The sequence below is a fragment of the Strix aluco genome, chromosome 4 (assembly GCF_031877795.1).
Source record: "Strix aluco isolate bStrAlu1 chromosome 4, bStrAlu1.hap1, whole genome shotgun sequence".
Lineage (NCBI taxonomy): Eukaryota > Metazoa > Chordata > Aves > Strigiformes > Strigidae > Strix > Strix aluco.
In genome coordinates, this window is record NC_133934.1 from 36,071,374 (window position 1) to 36,091,655 (window position 20,282).

At 40.4% G+C, this 20,282-nt stretch overlaps 1 protein-coding gene across 5 annotated transcripts in view; it reads right to left on the reverse strand.

The window, feature by feature from the left end:
- The window catches only part of TLR3 (toll like receptor 3), a 53,474-nt gene extending 34,204 nt beyond the window's left edge, over nt 1-19,270 (reverse strand). Inside the window, exons 1-6 of one of the 5 annotated variants that reach the window (XM_074822697.1) lie at nt 17,551-17,717; nt 15,800-16,248; nt 14,225-14,416; nt 10,808-12,633; nt 9,987-10,155; nt 7,161-7,958 (exon numbers count right to left, since the gene is read on the reverse strand). In XM_074822697.1, the coding sequence (XP_074678798.1) occupies nt 7,950-7,958; nt 9,987-10,155; nt 10,808-12,633; nt 14,225-14,416; nt 15,800-16,248; nt 17,551-17,587 (2,682 nt within the window). In that variant the 5' untranslated portion in view covers nt 17,588-17,717 and the 3' untranslated portion in view covers nt 7,161-7,949. Of the gene's footprint in view, nt 1-5,242; nt 5,533-7,160; nt 7,959-9,986; nt 10,156-10,807; nt 12,634-14,224; nt 14,417-15,799; nt 16,249-17,550; nt 17,718-19,091 lie in introns of those variants that run through there. The other 4 variants (XR_012623092.1, XR_012623093.1, XR_012623091.1 and 1 more) reach the window with 4 other exon arrangements.
- Between the last annotated feature and the right edge of the window lie 1,012 nt (nt 19,271-20,282).

Sequence of the window (20,282 nt, forward strand, 5' to 3'; positions counted from 1 at the left end):
TAATGTTTTACTTGTGCTTAGGCAGTTGGGACACATTTTAGCAAATGACAAGTACAGGTTATTGTAGCCATGCTGATGATTTGAGATGGAACTTGTTCAACCTTGACACACATAATCCCATATTTTTAATTTACTAGAATTGTGCAATGGACAGTTATTTGCTGACCACACAACTGCATGCTGAGTTTCATTTTGCCTTACCATGAAGATTTCTGTCTGGAAGAAAACACTGTAATGATATTCTCGGAGATTGTTAACCTGTCTCATTGCAACATAACTCATGTTATTGTTCAAAGCACACTATTTAGGATTTATCCCTTACAGTTTATAGAATAAAAGAATTTACCAAAAACATTCCAGACTCTCTGAATGGAGTATAAAGCACGCATGCATATATATATATGTATTTTTAGCAAAAACGCTAAAAAGCTTTACACATAGTTCCAGAGGTTTTAAGAACTATTTAGAATGTGCTTTTGTAAAAAAATACAGGGGTAAGAAAAAAAAAAAAAATTAGCCATTGCTTCCTGTATTGGTTACTTAAGATTTCCCCTTCAGAAGAAATTATCTGGTAAAAATAATCTGTGTGCCGATTTGTGTACATTACAATGATGTGTTTTCAAGTGAAGGAGTCAAAATAGCATGGAAATCCTCACCCCTACTATCCATATAGTGTGCATACACAAGTACACATCCACACCACTTCAAAAGTTTTCCAGCAAGATTATGACAACAGCCAGAAAACACTGACTCATTCAGTCCCAAATTCAGTATTTTGTGAGGACAAGAAATCTCTAATTCCTTTAGAACTTGATCAAGCTGACAAGAGTGATCTCACCACTGAAAAGACCATGAACTTCCAACAAGCTACTGCTGGATCCAAGAATCTTCTACCTTATCAGAAATATTGGAAAACAAAAATATTGATCTGGTGCCACTATGGGTCAAAGCTAAACTAAAAAGTGTCACCCCACAAACAATTGCACACTGAACTTTACATTGACGAACTATAAAAAAAAAAAAGCACGTTATAGACATTATAAAGTAGAATGTGATTCTAGCCCCCCGACTCACAAGATTTTAGAGGAACTGACAATCACAGTTAAGTGTAACAACATGGGCCCAGGGCCCTTCCTCTTCTCCCTTCCATGGCTAACATTAGTGATCCCATTCACTCAGCACTGGATCAGAAATAAATGCCTGGTTGTAAACATTATCACCTTAGCTTCGTATAAGCAAGACAGACTAATGTTCAATGTACACAAGTGTAAGTTCTTCACATCTGAAAGCAATAAAAGCACTTTGAGGAAAATTGGGATTCTTTGGTTTTACTTTTTTTTTTTCCCACATTCTCTAGCTGATTAGCTACTTGCTAGAGGCTTTGTAAGACTTTACGAAAAACCTAATGTTAGATATAATATTATAAAATGTTAGAAATTATTTTCAGTTCCATCCATCTAGAGGAATATTGACTTCCGCAGTACCATGTAAAATTAAAATTTACCTCTAAGGCCTTTTACACTTATTTGCAATGAAAGAAATAGACCATGGCAAACCACTACATTACATTTACTCTCTTAGATCAGTACAACAATGGAAATGAGCAGCTAAGTAACGCTGCAGTACTCCATCTAGGTTAGTATGCATTACAGTGTGAAAGAGATCTATTGCTTTTAGTGGTTAAAACAGGAGACAGGGAATCTGAGTTTCCATCTTCTTCTGCAGCTCATCAAGTTACTTATACCCACACTTCCAAAGTTGATTTTGAAGGCCAAAGCTTGAGCTACTGAGAAATAAAAGCTACCAGAAGACAGTGACGTTTTAACATCACAGATAAAGCTACCTTTCTCACACCAAGTTCACAAACACGTATTCCATTCCAACTATCCTGAAAATGGAGAGCAATGCAATTAATTCCTATAAAATATTACCCACTCCTAAACAACATAATATAAGCCTTGCCCAATTTACCTTTAGATCAGCTAAGAGCTGTTGTCTCCTCTAGTTACTGCAACATGTTAGGATAGCAATCACAATGCTTCTTAAAAAAGAAATCTGTGTCTAGATGTCACCAGCATACTGTGGTAAGCGTAGCATAAGGCATCTTATTATCCTCCCAAGGAATTTCATGATCTTATATAGCAGAATATATCTATTAAAAAAAAAAAAAAAACCACAGTAGTAAAAGTGGATATTTTTCTCCATTTGAAGAAAAAGAGATTTATTCATTACCAATCCTTCAATGTTATTAGAAGGATACGAAATCACTATGTAAATAAACAGTAAGTGTAAAATCTTACAAAGTACTGCTATAGTTTAGCCCTACACAATATTAGGACCAGTTGTTGGTAGTTGCAGAGCTCAGTCAATTCAGAGTACCTGGGAAAGATAGGAAGAAATCAGTGCCAGATTTTCACTATTTTGTGCTCTCAGAGTATTCTGATTGCTATCAACTTGTCACCACCGAAGAAAAAAAGAAGACATAAAATGGATCCTTTATTAACCAACTGCTCCTAGTTAAATTGCTATTAATGAAAGTACACTAGCCATTGATAGTACCTTCTAAAACATTCTGGACGGCAATAAAACTTGTCACAGAGGAACCTCATTTGGATAAGCAAAAGCTTCCTATGTGTAACTATCAATAATACAATATTAGATTTTGCAACTGACAAATTCAAATCTGAACTCCACACAAGGAATACTAAAGTTTTCAATATTTAATTAAGATGTTTCTTCTAAAAGCTTAAGTGGAACCATCTAATTAAAAAAATGCTAATGTGGAGGTATAGACTTTCCTTGTCAAAGTGATGTATCTTATTCCTTCTTCTACATCTTTCTGGTTTGGTTTTGTTTTTTTGTAGACAGACAATACCTTACCAGAGTAAGCTTGACTGCTATAAATAAAATATTTGAAATGCCACCATGCATACAAAAGTATAACAGTTAGGGGATAATTAGGGGATATCAGAAGTGTTTCAATAGCAAGCCAAAATAAGCATTTTGCTGCACACAACCAGTTTTAATGTAATAGGGTTTATTCTTCATCCCAATACAACCAACTAGTTTGTCTTAAGAGTGAATTTTATCATTAAAAAGAATAAAGGATGAAATTCATCCGCACTTCAACAGGAACAGCGGCTCATACAGCATTATACTTGGCTTTAATTTTGGTACTAAAAAAAGAAATAACTAGTGGGAAATTAATAGGCAAACAACACTGATTTGGTTCTGTTATTGTTTATATAAAGCATCAAATACCTTCCAAACAGAACTCTGTCAATATACTTCAAACCAGATTAACCTCCCTCTTCCAGAAAGGCTGCTATTCTACACAAACGTAGGAAAAATTTAAGCCTGAAAGAGCTTACAATTTAATCCGAAACAAAACCAACACATTAAATGGGAGTAAGGGGAAATAAAAGAAGTACGTCAGGGAGGTTTTCTGTTCCTACTTGCATTATTTTCACAGTGTTACATAGCTTAGTTACTAATATTTCAACTCATTTACTATTTGCTAAAATAAATTTATAAATATCTAGATAAAAGCATGTATTTACAAATATGTATTGGCAATGTTTTTTCCTGGATAACCAATCTAAAGCACCTTTACATGATGCTGAGATTGGGAGTGGCAGTTACATTTCAGAAAACAATCCTGGAGTCATTATGGACACAACATACAGTGACAACCAAAGCCACCAACAAAGCACTGGTCCACAGCAGGGAGAAATGGAAAGCATCACTTAGCTGCTGTGTAAAACCTCACTGTGTCCACAGACTACTGCGTACAGTTCTCATCCCTGCATTTCAAGAAAGACATACTGGCATAAGAGAAGGGCTACAAACATGATGAAGGGAACAGAGAGTCACTTTCAGAAGGAAGGCTAAAAAGACTGGGACTCTTGGGGAAGGTTAAGAGATGATGTGCTCAAGGTTTAAAAAAAACATACAAGAGGTAGACAGAAGATGAATGATTACTATACCTTGCAACACAAGAACTAGAGACACTCCTTAAAATTAGTAGATCAGTTTAAATAGGCGTAAAAGAACATTTCTTTTTTCCCCAAGACAGAGCAAGCAGTGACTTTCAAAACATTGCTGCTACTGAATGTTATAGAAGCAAACACTACTAGGACATTCAAAAATGGATCAGCCACATTCAGACATCAGGCTCCTAACTGATTCCAAAAGGACTAAATAGGTGCCTACCTTCTAACATACCAATGCTAATGACCATGGATGCTGGGGAATAAGCACAATTTCTCTGACAGGGAAGAGCTAGAGACTGATTCAGAAAGCCAGAGGACTATAATTTAAATATTATGCTACATGGAAACCAAACTAAAAGTAGAGGTTCTTAAATGGATCTGAAAGTTTAACAGCGCACTAATGAGATTTCAGTCCTACAGAGTTAAAAACTTAATTTTCTAAAATATATTCATTCCTATCAATATGTGACAAAATATTGTTTTTCTGATTATCAAAGACTAGCATATTTTAGTACTACAGAGGCAGCAATTATAGATGTTCATGCAATATATACGGTAGCCTTTTTTTTTTGTAAGAGTACAAAGAACTCCACAGTAATACAACTATTAGACACTTCAGTAAGCTCTTCTGTTTTATGTATGGTAAGAAAACACTTTCTGCTTTCCTATACCTTCATCACCAACTGAATCCTTGCATACTTAACAGGCTTCTTTTATCTTCAGCAATACCTGAACATTTTTAAGGTGTAGCTTGAAGATTAAACACAGAAGCATCCAAACAAAGTTTCATACCCGTTGTTGACACTTGATTTTCACAAGGCAGTGACTGAACTGCCTGCTTTGATGCACAGCTGTAACTTCGGGACAGGCCTCGATACCACGAGGTCCCTCCGCGATCCCCACCCCAGCTCAGCACCCCCTGGCTCCCTGCTCGGCCTCTCCTACGAGCCTGAGACGTTGCTCCCCCCGCGGCCGGGGCAGTTTCCTCCAGCCGCCGTTCCCCCGGGGTACAGCCGCCCGCCTTCCGAGCGGGACCGCGAGCACAGCCCAGCTCTTCGCCTCCCACACCCGCCGAGAACGGCCCCCGCGCAGACCACCGCCTTCGCCCCCGAGGGTGCGGCCTCCGGCCTCTACCACAGCCCCGGGGAGGAAACTCCCGCGCAGGGAGGTGCCCACGCACAGCGGCTGGGGGGGGCACAGGAGTGGGGGGCGCACACCCTCCCCCCGGGTTTGAGGGGGCGCGCACTCACGCGGGGCGCCGCGGGCTGCACGCTGCCTCCTCGCCGTCGCTGTCGGCCGCCGCCTCCTCCCCGATGTCGGGCAGGGTGATGAGCAGGGCCTGGGCGCCCCAGCGACCCCCACCCTCCCTGTCCGCCGCGGCGGGCACCGGGCGCGAGGAGCGGCCGCCCGCTTCCCCCGGCGGCACCGCCCTGCCCGGGGCGCAGCCCGCGCCGGCGTGGGGGCGCGGGCTGGGGGGGGGCGGCGGGGCGCGGCGGATCTTGGGGAGGAGGGGGCCCAGGTCCAGCGCCGCCACCTTCATGGCGGCGGCGGGCCGGGAGCCCCTTCCCACCGCCGCGGGGGGCGGCCAGAGGCCCTCCCGGCGGGAGCTGCCCGCGCCTGCTGCCCGGCCCGGCGGGCGTTGCTAGGCTAAACAAACCCCGCCGAGGGCGGTGCGGGCCTCGTCGGGCTGCACGGCACAGGGGGAAAGCCCGTGAGTCGCCATCAGCCTGCGCACCAGAGCGGCGTATGGAAGCGTAGGGCAGTAACCTGTTGGAGCCTGGGTGCGGAGGCAATGACGTTGTCCCTTTAGTTAAAATCCCATCTAATATTAAGGGACAGAAACCAACTCCATCTGCGAAGGGCCGCAGGGCCCCGCCTCAAAGCCTTCACGCAGTTGTGCACCCAAAGGGTTTCACAGAAATGGGGAGCTAGATCGCACCCACCCAGTACAACCTTTTTTACACCATGTCAGGCAACCGCAGAAGGGACCTGCGGAGGAACGAGAGCCCAAATGCAAAGATGCCAGCAAATCCCAGACAGCCTGGAGAGCAGTGGAGGGCGTCAGGATCAAAGACTTTTCTCTCTTTTGCTACAAACACCAGCAGCAGTGGCACAAGCCAGACAGCTGGTGGCAGACGAGTTGGGGGCTGGGGCAAAACTGCCCTACCTTTGCAACACAGGGTTGTCTGGATGGATGGAGAGAAGCGTGGTCATGCCAGCAGCAGTCTCGGGGCACTAATGGCTGGTATTATGGACAGGGCAAACATTGTGGCAGCTCAGAATATGGCAGGTAGCATGGCCCTTGGCAACGTCCAAAAGAACAGCACCAGCTAAAGGATAGCACAGTTGCTCTGTACGTACGAGCCCAGGATCATACATCAAGCAACTAGTTGCACTATCAACTTAAAGCTGGCAGCTGCTGGTAGACAACAGCCAAGGGTACAAAGCTGGGAATTTTATCCCTGCCTTGTCTTCCGAGCACATCAAGGAATGCAATGACCTGGCAGAGCAGGGCACACACGACACCAAGCAGAGGACTGCGATTTGAAATTGGGATATTCTTGGGCTTTTTTTCTTACAAACTGAAATACATACATTCTGACCAAACCTTATGGAACAGGTCCATACAAACCTAGCAGCAGTATGAACTGCATTTATTCCTCACCATGTCAAAAAGCCTTGACTGAGCCACAGTGAAAGTAGCATGATTGAGCACATCGGTGTGCAGTATTTAGTGAGTAGCCTCCTCAACTTTCATGGCCTAAGCATGAGGAAAGAATTTGTCACTTTGCCTGAAAAGGTGTAGTATATAGCTGCAACCTCAAAGCAACCCTGCATGAAGACCTGGAATAGAACCGATTATGAACATCACTGTCTATAACTTGTTCATTACTCCTCATGATTCAAGAACCACTGAAACTGTCAGGTTCCACCCCAGATCTACAGACTTGAGCATTCTGCCTCACTCAAGTCCTTTAGATATTCTGCTTTCAAAACAGATGATTGCTAGTCCTACATAATGTTTTTGAAACTACAAGTTTGGAACTTTTTCATTTATTTGGTGTCCAACTCCTCAGCAAATCAGCATATTATAGTCTGATGCTGCCCACTGCAAAGCAACTACCCAGCTCAGACACAGGCTGTTAATCCCAAAAGCACTTACAACCCTTCACCACAGTAAGCCCATTTATTTACTCTCAATAATATTGTCAAAAAAAATGTACAGGAGCAGAGCAGAAGTGGGTAACTTCCAGACAAACAGGGAAAATTTATGTGAAAATTTTATGACAAGTATAATTGATGATTACCATTGGCCCTGTGTTTATTGCTTTTATGCGCTTTTTTTGTGCTTTTTGTGCTTTCATTGTGAGCCTTTATAATGCCTTTCTCTGTTGTAAATTATTTTAAACCGAATTAGATACTAAAATAACTGTTTAGGATGCATCATCATATTTTTGTCAATTAAAATTATTTTTCACTCATCAGCAAGTACTTTTAGTTTGTATTCGTAGCTATATTACAAAACTAAGCATCTGTAACATTTTTTCACTGTTCTGAGACCAACTTTGGGGGCATTTATAGTAACAAGAAAAATCTTTATAGAATTTAGACGTGCTGTCATTTGTCAGGGTTTAAGGGCCAGAAAAGACCATTTGATCATCTAGTCTGACTTCTTTCATCACATTTCACCTCAGCATTTCTCCCATGCATTCTTTGCATCTTTATGTAATTTTTAATATCCATGTGAACTGCTAACATTTTCTGAGCAATTTATATTGATGTGGAATGAGAAATTCTGCTACTAGGTGTCATTACAGATTTAGGAAATACAGGAAACCTTTCACATGTTAGTCTTTAAATAAGAGAGAGAACAATTGACATGGTGCATACCTGGCACCCCATCCTTACCGACTTGCCTCCTCAACTTTCATGGCCTAAGCATGAAGAAAGAATTTGTCACTTCACCTGAAAAGGTCAGAAAGATGAGATGAAAGCATCACAATGGGGATAATCCTATTAGTGTAATTAGGGAATCATCATCTATCACTTCAGCTCTAAACAAAGCCTTTTTTGTTTTCACTCAGGACTTCCTAGGCAAGTGAAGACAATCTACATCCCCTTCACTCTTCAGGTGTGTGCAAATCTATTTCATTAATTATTTTTCTCATTTACTTTTTTTATCATCATGGGACATACAAACCTATTAAAAACTAGTATATTTCATCTATGCATATAACAAATCATGGGAAAACGCTTAAAATGTTAAGTATTGAACTATCTGAAAGCTGTTTTCTAAAGCAGTAAAACAGCATTCTTGGAGTAATGGCAGTATTGAAACTGTTGAGGGAAATGCTAGGGGGAAAAAGCAATTTAAAAATATTCCCAAGCTACTGAGGGCTCACACACCTACTAAAAATTGACAAAGTTTTATAGTGTCCTTGGAGCAGCAATTCAATATTAATAAAAGCATACTGTTTAGTGTCTAATTTAATAAACTGTGCTCAAACTCTCCATAAAATTGCAACCAGTCTCAAACATTATAAACATCCCTTCAGAGCACACTTTGCTGGTTCTCAGCTCTCTGCAGATCAAGCTACCAGTCCATATGTTTGAACCTTAATGCTCTGGCAATTGCCAACTAGCCCATGTTTCTGTAACGTTTGTTAAGGAAAAAACAAGTAGATTAATATACAAGAAATTAATAAACAAGAAATTAATAAACACAATTCTATCCGATTTCTTTATAATTTTCTTTTTAGGTATCAGGCAAAACTATATATAGTCATAAAGAAAAAGGAAACAAAAAAAAATGAAATTAACTCACTTTTCAAGTTTTTCTCTCACTCTACCTGTAACTGTAGTGGCAGTAATATTTCTGATACAGTTTAAAATTATTTTTTTTGGAGGGGGGGTTGGGGGGGTATTTTTTTGTTGTTGCTGTTGTTTCACCAGTAACAAAGTTTTCAGTAATGAAATTATAGTAGTGCCACCTCCCCCACAAAGTTATCTTCTGGTGATGCTACAGAAATACCTATGCCTTTACTCATTTTATACAGGTGCACCAGCTGTGCCTTAGCCATGTTTCACATTGATTTCAAGTTCTATTTAAAAGCCCGCATATAGTTTTAGGCATATTCAAAGAATTAAGGTGACATCTCTCAGTATAAGTGTCCTTCTGCCAGCTCTCTGAATTTCAGCAAGGAAGAGTAAAAAATTTTTTTTTCCAGACATACCACATTGATTAAATCACAGTTGACTCATTACTCTGAAAATCTGGTTTTGATAGTCACCAGTACTAGCCCCACCCAGAAAACATAAGCAATCCTTCACTGCATGTTCTGAACAGGCTGCTCACAGGGTCAAGTTTCTTTCTGTGGCTTTCTCTTAAAACAAAGGTTTTAAAACTCTGAAACTCTGCTATGCTTCTTGGTTTCAACCACAGAAATAGTTTTCCATGTTACTGTGCTTCACAAGGAAAGCTTTCCAATTTTAATTTCACTGAATCCCCCTTTGTGTTATGAAAGCAAGCAGTAGTGTCCACTCTACCTTCTACCCAGAATTTGCTATTTTATCATTATTGCATTCTCTTTTGCATATCCCTTTAAAGTAGAGAGTCTATGTCTTTTCTGCACTACATCAGACTGACGTTTTTGCAAGAACATCAGTCATTCTCACTGCTTTTCAGAATTTCTCCCACATGTAGACTGAAATGACTATCAATCATGATCTATTCTGACATGTCACTTTGGTGCAGGTGAATTAAAATATCAGCAAAAACATGAATATAGACAAGTAAATTTAAATTATAGCAATTCTTACGTATCCTTCCAGCATGACAAACTTTTTCAGGTCTTCCTGAAGGCTTGTTAGTTTTTCAATGATAGAAAATGTGCAATAAAATGACCCCATAATTCAAATTTGTAATTTCAAAATTCAGTGCACTTTACTATTAGATTTAAGTGCCCTCACTAATTGCTGATGAAACGCACTGACTCGTTCTTTCTGGGCTGGCCAGTTCAAGATGCAGCGGGATCTGAACATTCCTCTTCTCAGGTGAAGTGCATGATACAACTTGTAATCTTGGATATCATGAAGAAAGATCAGTATGATGGAGTCCCGACTTTGTTCAACAGCTTGCTGAAGAGCATGATACACCTTAAAACTGAAGCAAAAATAAGACAAAAATACATGTTTTCTTTCATGTGGAGGGAAAAAAATTACAGTTCTTTTAATAGCTGACATAATAGCACATTGCAACGCAAGGACTGGACTCAAACAGAAGTCTTAATATCTACTCTATGATATCAAATTCTCATTACTTAAATTAGTTACTTTCTAACTAAAGAAAAATAAAAATCCTCTAAAAATATAACCTAAGTCTTGATATAGCCTTGTTTAGCATAAAGTTCCTTTCTTTTCAAGATCTCTACATAAGAAAGGTGAAAAGACTCATTTAAAGGCAAATAAAAATCATCTTTGGATACTAGTGATCTCATCCATTATAGCTCTTTTTCAAACATGTAATGTTAAGGAGAGCAATCTGCACAGATGACAGCCTGACTTTTTGAAAATAAATATATATTGACTAAGAGATTCAAATTTCCACTAGTGTACATGTGGAGCAATTAACCTGGCAATTAGCCTAGGAACTATTCTGAAGTTACAATACATTAAGTAAATATATTAAAGTAGAATTTGCATTTTTTATTAAATGGTATTTTTGATTAAATTACACAGCAAATAAAGATTACCTAGTTAACAAAATCTGATAAGAAATATTCACCCTTACATATAAAATTTTATATCCTACTCACTTTTTGCACCAGGGATCCTGTAAGAGGTGTTCAGTCACAACAAAAATAATCTTCCTGCTCTTTTTTATACTGTTAACTGTGGCTTCAAATTCAGATATGCCTGCTTCAAAGTCCCGTTCTTCTAAACAAAACCTAATTTGAAAGTGGTTCTTTTTTTCCAGAGAGATGAAATTCTTAGACACCCAATTCTTGTCCTGTCTTGCATGAATAACATAGGCATCATAATCAAACTCTTCCTGTTGTCTGTCAAGTTCTTTAAAACCAAGTGTTCGATTTACTACAATATTGCAGTAGAAAGCTATTCTCCATCCTTCAAAATGTATGATAAGAACAATAAAAATGAGTAGTATCACATTAGTAGTAGAGATCACAAACAGAAGTTTAAATGGAGCACTGTCTTTGCAGGCTGAGCTATCAAAATGCAACACCAGACTACCATGATATTTAGGTGGGGTGTTGCAAATGTACTGGGACCTCAATCCAGGTATATATGCTTGGGTCACATTAAGCCAATCAGCAAACCAAGCTATGCTTTCACAGGTGCAATCAAATGGATTGGAATCCATCTCTAGTATTCTCAAGCTCTTGAAAGCTGGACCAAACACTTTTTCCTCAACTGAAGTTATCAGATTTTTCTGAAGGTTCAATGAATTCAGAGAGGCTTGGTCATCAAACAGAGTTGCTGGAAGCAAATTCAAATTATTTGATCCCAAATCCAGGTTTTTTAATTGAAACAAGCCCTTGAAAACCTGAACTGGAATCTCATCAAGCCCATTTGATTTTAAATTGAGAATACGCAAGTTAGGAAGATCTTTTAAAAAAAGAACAGGGCCACCTGGATTTGCATGTTTCCAAAGTCGGGCTAAATTATTGTGCTGCAAATCCAGAATGTCAAGTTTGTGAAGTCCATCAAACAAGTCTTCTTTTACATTTGCTATATTGTTGTTGCTGATGTCCAAGACAGTCAGGTTTTGTAGAGGATGAAAAGGCGAGGGAGAAAGTGCCAGATCACTACAACCTACCTTCCTCAGCATCAGTTTTCTAAGGCTTGGGACAAAAATGAATGATTCACTTCGCAAAGCCAAGTTTTTATTATAGGAAAGATAAATATCTTGTATATTATCGAGGCCTTTAAACTCATGACCTGTGAGCACTTGACTAATTTCATTGAGACCAAGATCGAGAATTTTCAGGTGTCCCAAGGAAGAAAATGCCCCACTTTCTATTGTAGAGATTCTTGTTTTTGTGAGGTTGAGAACCTGCAAACTGGAATTAGCAAGTGATGAAAATGTTTTATTAGTTATTCTTTGTAAGTTTATGTTGCAGTTACAGAGACTCAGGTATCTCAGATTGTTCAGACCTGTGAACATATTAGCAGTAATTCCTGGAAAATTGTTATTATCCATTATAAGGTACTCCAGGTGGTATAACCAATGGAAGGAAAAATCTTCAATTTTCCCAGTAAGTGAATTTATCAGATTCAGATGTTTGAGGCTGGATAATCCATAAAATAAACGTGAAGATACATGAATGTTATTATGCTTCAGGTTTAAGTACTGTAAACTTGAAAGCCACTGAAATGAGTCATCTTCTATCACAGACAGAGAATTTTGGGAAAGGTTTAAAACTGTAAGATTTGTTCCTTGCAGTCCCTGGAAAGTTGACTTGCCAATGTATGAAAGCTTCACATGGCTCAGTGAGAGATTCTGAATCGCTGTGTTTGATAATTCTGTACAAAGTTTCTTTGTGAGATTTTCACCAAGTTCAACATCGTTTAGTACAAGACCAAACAGATTTGCAATTGCATGTAAACATCCTGTGTGAAACTGAAAAGGAAAAAGAAAAAGAGTTTTGACCTAAACAAGAGGATTATGTAAGAAAGTTGACCCATAAAGCCAAAATTTGAAAAGGTTTTCAAATGAGATTTTCAAGCAGAATGTAACTCCTACACTCAGATTTTTCCACATCCAAGTTCAGACGAACACTTCTTGGAGTTTATACTTCCTGTGATAATAGTTCTAAAATTTGGAACATGATTATCTTAATTCTGAGTAGTACTCTTTCAGAAGAAGATAGAAGGTTCCTTAGTGAGATGCAAATTAATTACAATTTTGTATCCAGTAACTAAAAACTCTTTCACTAGAAGTATCTTAGAAATTGAGATAATCTCTTTCTTCAGCTTTCTTTTATTTCTGCTAGTGATACCAAGCTACTAGTACAAAACCAAATATACTATAAAAAAGTTATTTAGGCCTTCAGACAGCCAAGAAGAAACCCAGTTTCTCTGTGTGAGCAGAAGCTACACTCACGACATATACTACACACTTGCTTCCACAATATAAATCACAAGTCTCCATCATAGTGCTAGCCCATCATCTTGGTTCAGCTGAATGATTAAATACTCCATTTGTCAGAATGATTGGAATGCATAAGGTTGCTTTTCAGACAGCAGTACTGTAAAATCAGAGCAGCTTAAACTAACAAAGTAGCACTGTCTAAGAAAGGAGCAGTCCCATCTACTTATCCACACACTGTACCCTTATGCCAATATGGTCATATATGCAGTCATGTGGTGAACCAGACAGGAAACCACCCTGATTACAAACTAACCAAGCCAAAAAATAGGTAGAGTGCATAGCCTCATTAAAGCTTGTACCAGAAAGAGGGGGGGACAAAGTGGCCAAGGGAAAGAGGACAGCGGGATTGCCTCTCAGCAGTGGTACAAATTTATGCCACTTTACAATATTCTTGTAATTTCAAGGTACATGTTCTTTACAGATCAATCAACTGGGAAAAAAAACAAGTTAATTCAATGCAAATTCAGTATTCATATGCTGAGGGTCAATCAGTTTAGAACTGCACCACTTACCATCACTCTTCAAAGAATCATACTGCAACACTGAGAAGCAGGTCAGAGAGAACAGAGAGGTAGGTCGCGGAGAAAACACCCCTGTGTTTTTTAAAGGAGTGAGTGTACTTTTCTGCAGCGATTATTTCTCTCGGGTACTCCACAGCCACAAATGAACATTCTCTTTGATTAGCTAGGAAGTGAGACTTAGATTGTATAACTTGCCTTGCATAATATTGCACTTTTTCCCCACTTAGAAAGTATGTCAGCTGTTCACCTTCAGCACGTACCAAAAAAATCCTGCATAGAAAGTACCTGGTAAAGGTTCACAGAGCTACTTGATCTTACTCTTGCTTGAGACCTCTGATCTACATGGAACCAGCTCTTGCTGATTTCAGTGGGAGAAGAATAATGAATAATTATGTGTATCAGTAATGGAGGTCAGGAGTAATGCTGTATACAACAGAATGGTTTTATCTTAGACCCCAGGGGATCAAAAGTGTAATATAAATGCCAAACAATCCACTTCATACTTAAACCTGTTGAATTTCTGTTGAAATGCTTCCTACCTCTTTCAGTGGATTTGATGACAAATCAAGACTGTTCAATGAGGTGTTGCTGAGAAAACTGAAGTCCTCCTTTTTTAACTCAGTGATTTGATTGCTATCCAACATGAGCTCACGAAGGTTCTTCAACTGTTGCTGCAATCCTAAATTTGCTGACTTCAAAAAATTATGAGATAGGTCCAAAATATTCAAATTCTGGGAAGAAGATGTAAATAGAAAAGTATGAAATTATTTTTATTTTATATAATACAAAACCATTTTGAAATATTGCATTAGAGCCAATGGATTAGAAACTAGTTGCAATACTACAATTAAAATAAATTTATAATAGAGAAACGGCAGCTTTTGAGCTCCTGCAGAAAGAAGCCTTCTGTAGCTTCCACACCTGTAACTTTCATTGTGTTTATGGTCTTAACCTGCTAAAACATCTACTGCAAACCAAAGAATTACTTTATCTAAAATTCCTTAATTCACTGACAGCCCTCCTGCTCCAGATAAAGTGACAAAAGCCAGAGCCTACACTGGCTGCAGTTACGACTACTGCAGTATTAAACCTTGTCTTCCACCTCTTCACTGTGGTCCAACCCCTGTAAACAGGAGTGAGGAAGGTGAAGAGAAGTGCAGTAGCAGCCTACAAAGATCAGTGCTGTACGCCTCGTGATACTCCAGCTCACGCCCAGGTGCTCAGACTTCTTCTGCATCTGCAGAGGAGGAGATGCTGCCCTAAAGGTGACTCCACAGAGTGTGCCCTGAGGTGCCCCAAGCCTTGGCCTCCATCAGTAACAGGGCAGCAGCAAAGCCAGGAAGGCCAGAACTTCAGTCCTGTTCCCAGCACCAAAGCCAGCTGTACTCATTTGTACTTAGTTGAGACAGCAGTCCTACGATGCAAGCAAGTAGATTTTATGTGACTGAACTGGAATACTGAGTTTAGCAGAAGAGCTCAGACTTGTTCAAAACAACATGCACACTGTACAACAATAAGTACCCACACATTGTCTCTATTTTCTTTTGTCCTTAGGACTTTCATTTTTTGTGATTCCCTGCCTGGTGCAAAGCAATGGCATAGTCTTTTCCTGCCTCCTGTGCTGGTTCCCCAACCTCATACATGCTACAGAGAAGAATATTTAACCACACGTAAACTACCAGGGAAAACAAAGGATCTCAATCCCCAAAACCCCCTGAGACACTACATTCAGCCTAAGCACTGGCTTTCATGGTCTGAGTAATTATGCCTTGACCTTGAGAATTTAGGCTAGCTACCATTTTTAAACCCCAGGCAACTCAGATTCCACACCATCCACTTTGCCCTATATGTCATCAGCTGCTGCACAGATTCTGTAGGGAGAGGTGTCCTGATGGGATGCAGTAGGAAAAAGGGAATGAAGAGCATTGACTCATAAGGATGGCTGAGATTCCCGTGTGCTCTAACACAAGAGATTTTTCTTTACAAAAACAATGAACAAAGATTATATGCTGGGTATTTTCAGATAGGCAGCTGTTCTGTACACATACTGGAAAATACAGTAAATTCCCCATCCATACTTTATTTAAATGAAAAGGTGCATTTCTAAAGCTTACCTCCAGGGATTTGAAAGGATCATTTTTTATATCTATTCTGTTGTATCCTAGATTGAGCTCAGTCAGATTGGTGCAGGAAGCAAAGACTCTGTCAGGGAGCTTATACAATTCATTATGTTCTAACTTCAGAATCTGCAACAGGGGCACATTTTGGCACAATTCTGGTTGCAGTTTAGAGATGCTGTTGTAGCCTGCGTTCAAGTAAACCAGCTGGCTGTACTTGGTGAGATTTGCAGGACCTAGCTGTCTTAGCTGATTATGAGAAATGTCCAAACCCGTTATATTGTTCGGGAGATCAGAAGGAATTTGACTCAGCTTTAGGTGACTGCAGTCAGCCATTTCATTTCGGATCTGACATTGCTTCCCAACTGATGCACACAGCAAGCAGACAGACACCAGTCTGACAGATAAGCTGCTCCACCAAAGAACAGCACTTCCCATTGTTTTATCTGCAAAGGCAAAATGAACACAGTACAAATTATAGTCATTTTGACACAACTTCTATCTTAAACTGAAGGCTGTGCAAGCCACTGAGCACTCAGTATTTTTTACCCATAAAGTACCATTATATTTCTGCAGAAAAGGTATGTCTAATACTCTCTCTAAATTAAGATTTTTCTTTAAAAACAATAGTATTGTCTTACATAAAAATTATTATGTTCAAAAAGCTAACAACACTTTATCTATTATCAATGCAAATTTCCAACCATTTTCCCTTTCTGATTAATTTTGCATTGCTTTAGCTTGCATAAAATACAATAAATATGACAAATTATACACAGCCCCCCTCAATGTTAATGATTGAGCTCTGATCTTAACCACAGTGATAAATATTTATACACAGGCCCCTCAATGTTAATCACTATACTCTGAGCTTAACTGCACTTAAATTATTTTTAGTTATATGCAGTCAGAATGCCTAATATACCACTTCTTTATTTTACAGTTCTTGCCATTTTTTGTTTTACAAGCCAGCCACACAAAATTTCTCATAGTGAAAGAAGAAATACCAGGCCACAGAAGGGTTTGTGTGAAAGTAAGAGCTGACAAAATAAATCAGTACCAACCTAGTCAGAGAAAAAAACAGAAGAGCCAAGATGTATTGAGTCTATGGACAGTGTTCTCTACATTTATCCAAATACTTCACAGAAGAAAACTTACACATTTAAGAATTTATATACCCCACCCCTTATCTTTGGAGCATTTCCTTAGGATATCAATCTCTGTCTACTGGTGCTCTAATCTTCAATGGCTCTGCCTGTTTAGGCATTACATTTCTGATGAATCTGACTTCATGTTTTATTCAGTTTCAATTTAGTATCCATAAGATTTAAATTTACCTGGTGATTTTGTAGTACAGCTTTACTAGATAAGGATTAAAATTAATTCCACACAAATTCTGACCGGAATAGAGCTGGAAGAGCTCAGAAGGGTTTGACTAGCCTGCTGAGCCATAGAGCTTGTCTAATTAAATAGTTTTTCTGCTAATCAAGAGAAGAGTCCAGTGTATCTTCCATATCATTCTCAACAGATTTAATCTTTAGTAGAGGGAGAACAAATACTTTGGGAGTGCTTGCCAGAATATTTGTCCATGCTTTAGCAAAGAACAGTAAACTTAGGTTCCTCCACTTCAGTTTTTTCTTTTTAAAAAAATATAAAGCTTATACTTTCACCCCCAAGTCTTTGAGTATCTCCACAATCTCCATATACACATATCTGTATGGCCTTCTGCCAACATAATTGGAACCCACCTGCCAACCTCAATTTTCCAGAGTTAAGTCTCAGCATGATGAGCTCCCAGGTAGAGAAGACTATCAGTGCTCCACTTCAGAACAGGCTATAGAAGGGAATTTAACCTTACTAGACTTAACAGGAATCCAGAAGAGCTTCTTAAGGAATACCAGCTTTCTTAGTTCTGCAGCTCACATTTTCCTTTGCTTGGAACCTGTGCTTAATTAACAAGATCTAGCTTTGAGCACATTAGGTTATTGCTCAACAGCGAACAGTGAAACAAGAAATTAAACCAGCACATTTGTACAGAAAAAGAACAAGCCTTCAGACTGATTTTTTTTTAAAGAGAAGAGTTTTCACTACCGTAACAAAACACACTGAGGAACTGACACTGCAACCTGCAGCCAAACAGGAGTTTAGCAGGTCAGACCCCAGCAGAGTTTGGCTCCATAGGTGACCTGCCTTTTCAGAGGGCATGCAGTAGGACTGCTCCAGTGGCAAAAAAAATACACAGAGGGGAAACCCGTGAGAGCCTCTGTGGGAACAACCTGGCCATCTAGGGAAAGGCATCAATAAAATCCAGTGGGAGTAGGGATACAAGTGAGGGAAAGAGGGACATAAAACATTGCAAAAGCATACACAAAGAACTACAAAAGATGATTTTAAATTAACCTTAATGAAAAAACAGTTCCCTGCTGGGCACTGTCTGTGGGCCTGACCCTTCTGCAGCTCACACAGCCTGGCTCTCCACTCACCTGCCACTGGCAAACAGGAAAAGGAGGGGGGCAGCAAATAACTAAACCTGATGGTCCTACAGACAGCCTGACCTGCTACAGCTGCTGCTGAACACAGCACCCGTGTCCTGTAGCTGAAGAAAATGAAGAACCACTTCCCCTGCCTCATCCCTCTGCACCCCAGCTGCTGGAAGAGCTAAAGAAAACAAAGGGAGAGCTTGTCTGTAACAAAAGGTTTCCTTCTGGCCTGCATCCTACTGAGGTTTGGTTTTAGGGAGATCAGTTAACTGTCAGGCTCGTCAGCACAGCTCATCTTTAAGTTTGAAAGGCACAAGAAATGTACTTCACAAACGCAAACCAAGTTCTTTGGCTGACTTCCAGTGAGGCCTGAAGGTCTGCCTTTTTCTGGTTTTTCATTGCAGGAAGTCTGGAGTCAGCTTTAGGTGTTGCATGCTTTGGCTGGGGATCCAGTGAAGAAAGCATGCACCCATTATCAGACTGAAGGGACAGCATTACAGAATAACACTTAATGGACAAAAGAAAGAATGACAGTTTGAATGAGCAAGAACTTTAAGAAACTGGAGAATTCAGTAAGGGAGCCTCCAGCATCTCCCGGGGAGGGACATTCCCACTTCACCTTTCTTGCCCTTTTTTTTTTTTTTAAACACAAAAATACCTTGTCAGCTGGACAGGGGCACCACATCCAGGCACCAAAGCACACTCATTAAGCAAACAGCAATGGCACCGACTTCGCTAACTTGCGAGTTAGGAGGAATACAAGGTCAAGCAAATCGCCCAAACTCCCGAGCAGTACTTTGGCTTTGTACCTCTGATACAGTCGCATTTATTACTAAGAAGTGAAGAACGACATCCGCTTACCGCCGCAGGTTTTATCTCCTTCACTTCGGAGGCATCCAGGCACTGCACAAGTTCCTCAGCACACGAAAACCATGAGGAAACTGGTTTCCTCCGAGTCGGAAGAAGTGAAACCGAAAGCGGGGCCGGTGGCGCCGCGGGCAGCCGGAGCGAGCGGCGGAGCCGAGGCCGGCGGCGGGAGGGAGGAGGCGGCGGCTGCCCCGCCAGCCGGCCGGGAGAGCATCCCCCGGGCCGCGGCAGGCCCTGCTCTCCCTTCCGCACCCCATTGTCCTGCCCTGGAACGTTTCCGAGGCGCCGAGGGTGGAGATGGCTCCTGATCTCAGAGTTGGGCTGGCACTTGTGATTCGCTGCCAGAAACGGATTTGAGCACGCAGCTGTGTCACGGATGAGCAGCACCACACTGCCCTACCGATAACTCAATTACAATTTATTCCTTGTTAATTCCAGTGTCTCTGAAAATCCTCGAGGATCTACCCCAAAAGCAGATATGCTGACTGAGATTACTGACATGGGAACAGTACTCTCTTGATGTAGAAACAAAGCACCGATAGGTTCCTACAGAGCTACATAAAGTATCCCTTTTTAAAAGGGGATTTGTTTATGTGAGAGAGAAATAGATTACATTTTTAAGAGAGATAATAAAATATTTTCTATTGTATTAAAAATAAGAAATTGTTTTTAGATGTGTGTCCTTTTCATAATGGTTGTGAATTCACATGTCCCTGCTTTCCCAGGGTCCTGACCCATCAGTTTCTTGGAGGGGACTTCTTCACTATGAGCTTCTGGACGCAGCACAAGGTGCTACTGCTTCGACTGCCTCGGCATTGGTGAATCCTCTGCAGGGCTCATCCAGCCGTACTTAGGACACACCATCACCACTGAGTTCACTTTACATTTTTAGGCAGTCAAGTTGTCCCTCTTGAGTGGACAGTGGGTAGCTTCAGACTCACCCAGAAAAGAGTAAACTTGGGCTCTAATTCTTCATTCAGAGTGTTTGAAATTACAGCCTGCAGCAATGTGTTAACTGCCTGCCCACCAGGAGCTCTGGAGAGGGAGGGAGCCTGTGTGGGTTGCTACCCTATATCCTGTTAAATCTGGGACTACTGACAGTGGAGCCCAGGGAGATAGGCTGGCTACCAAAG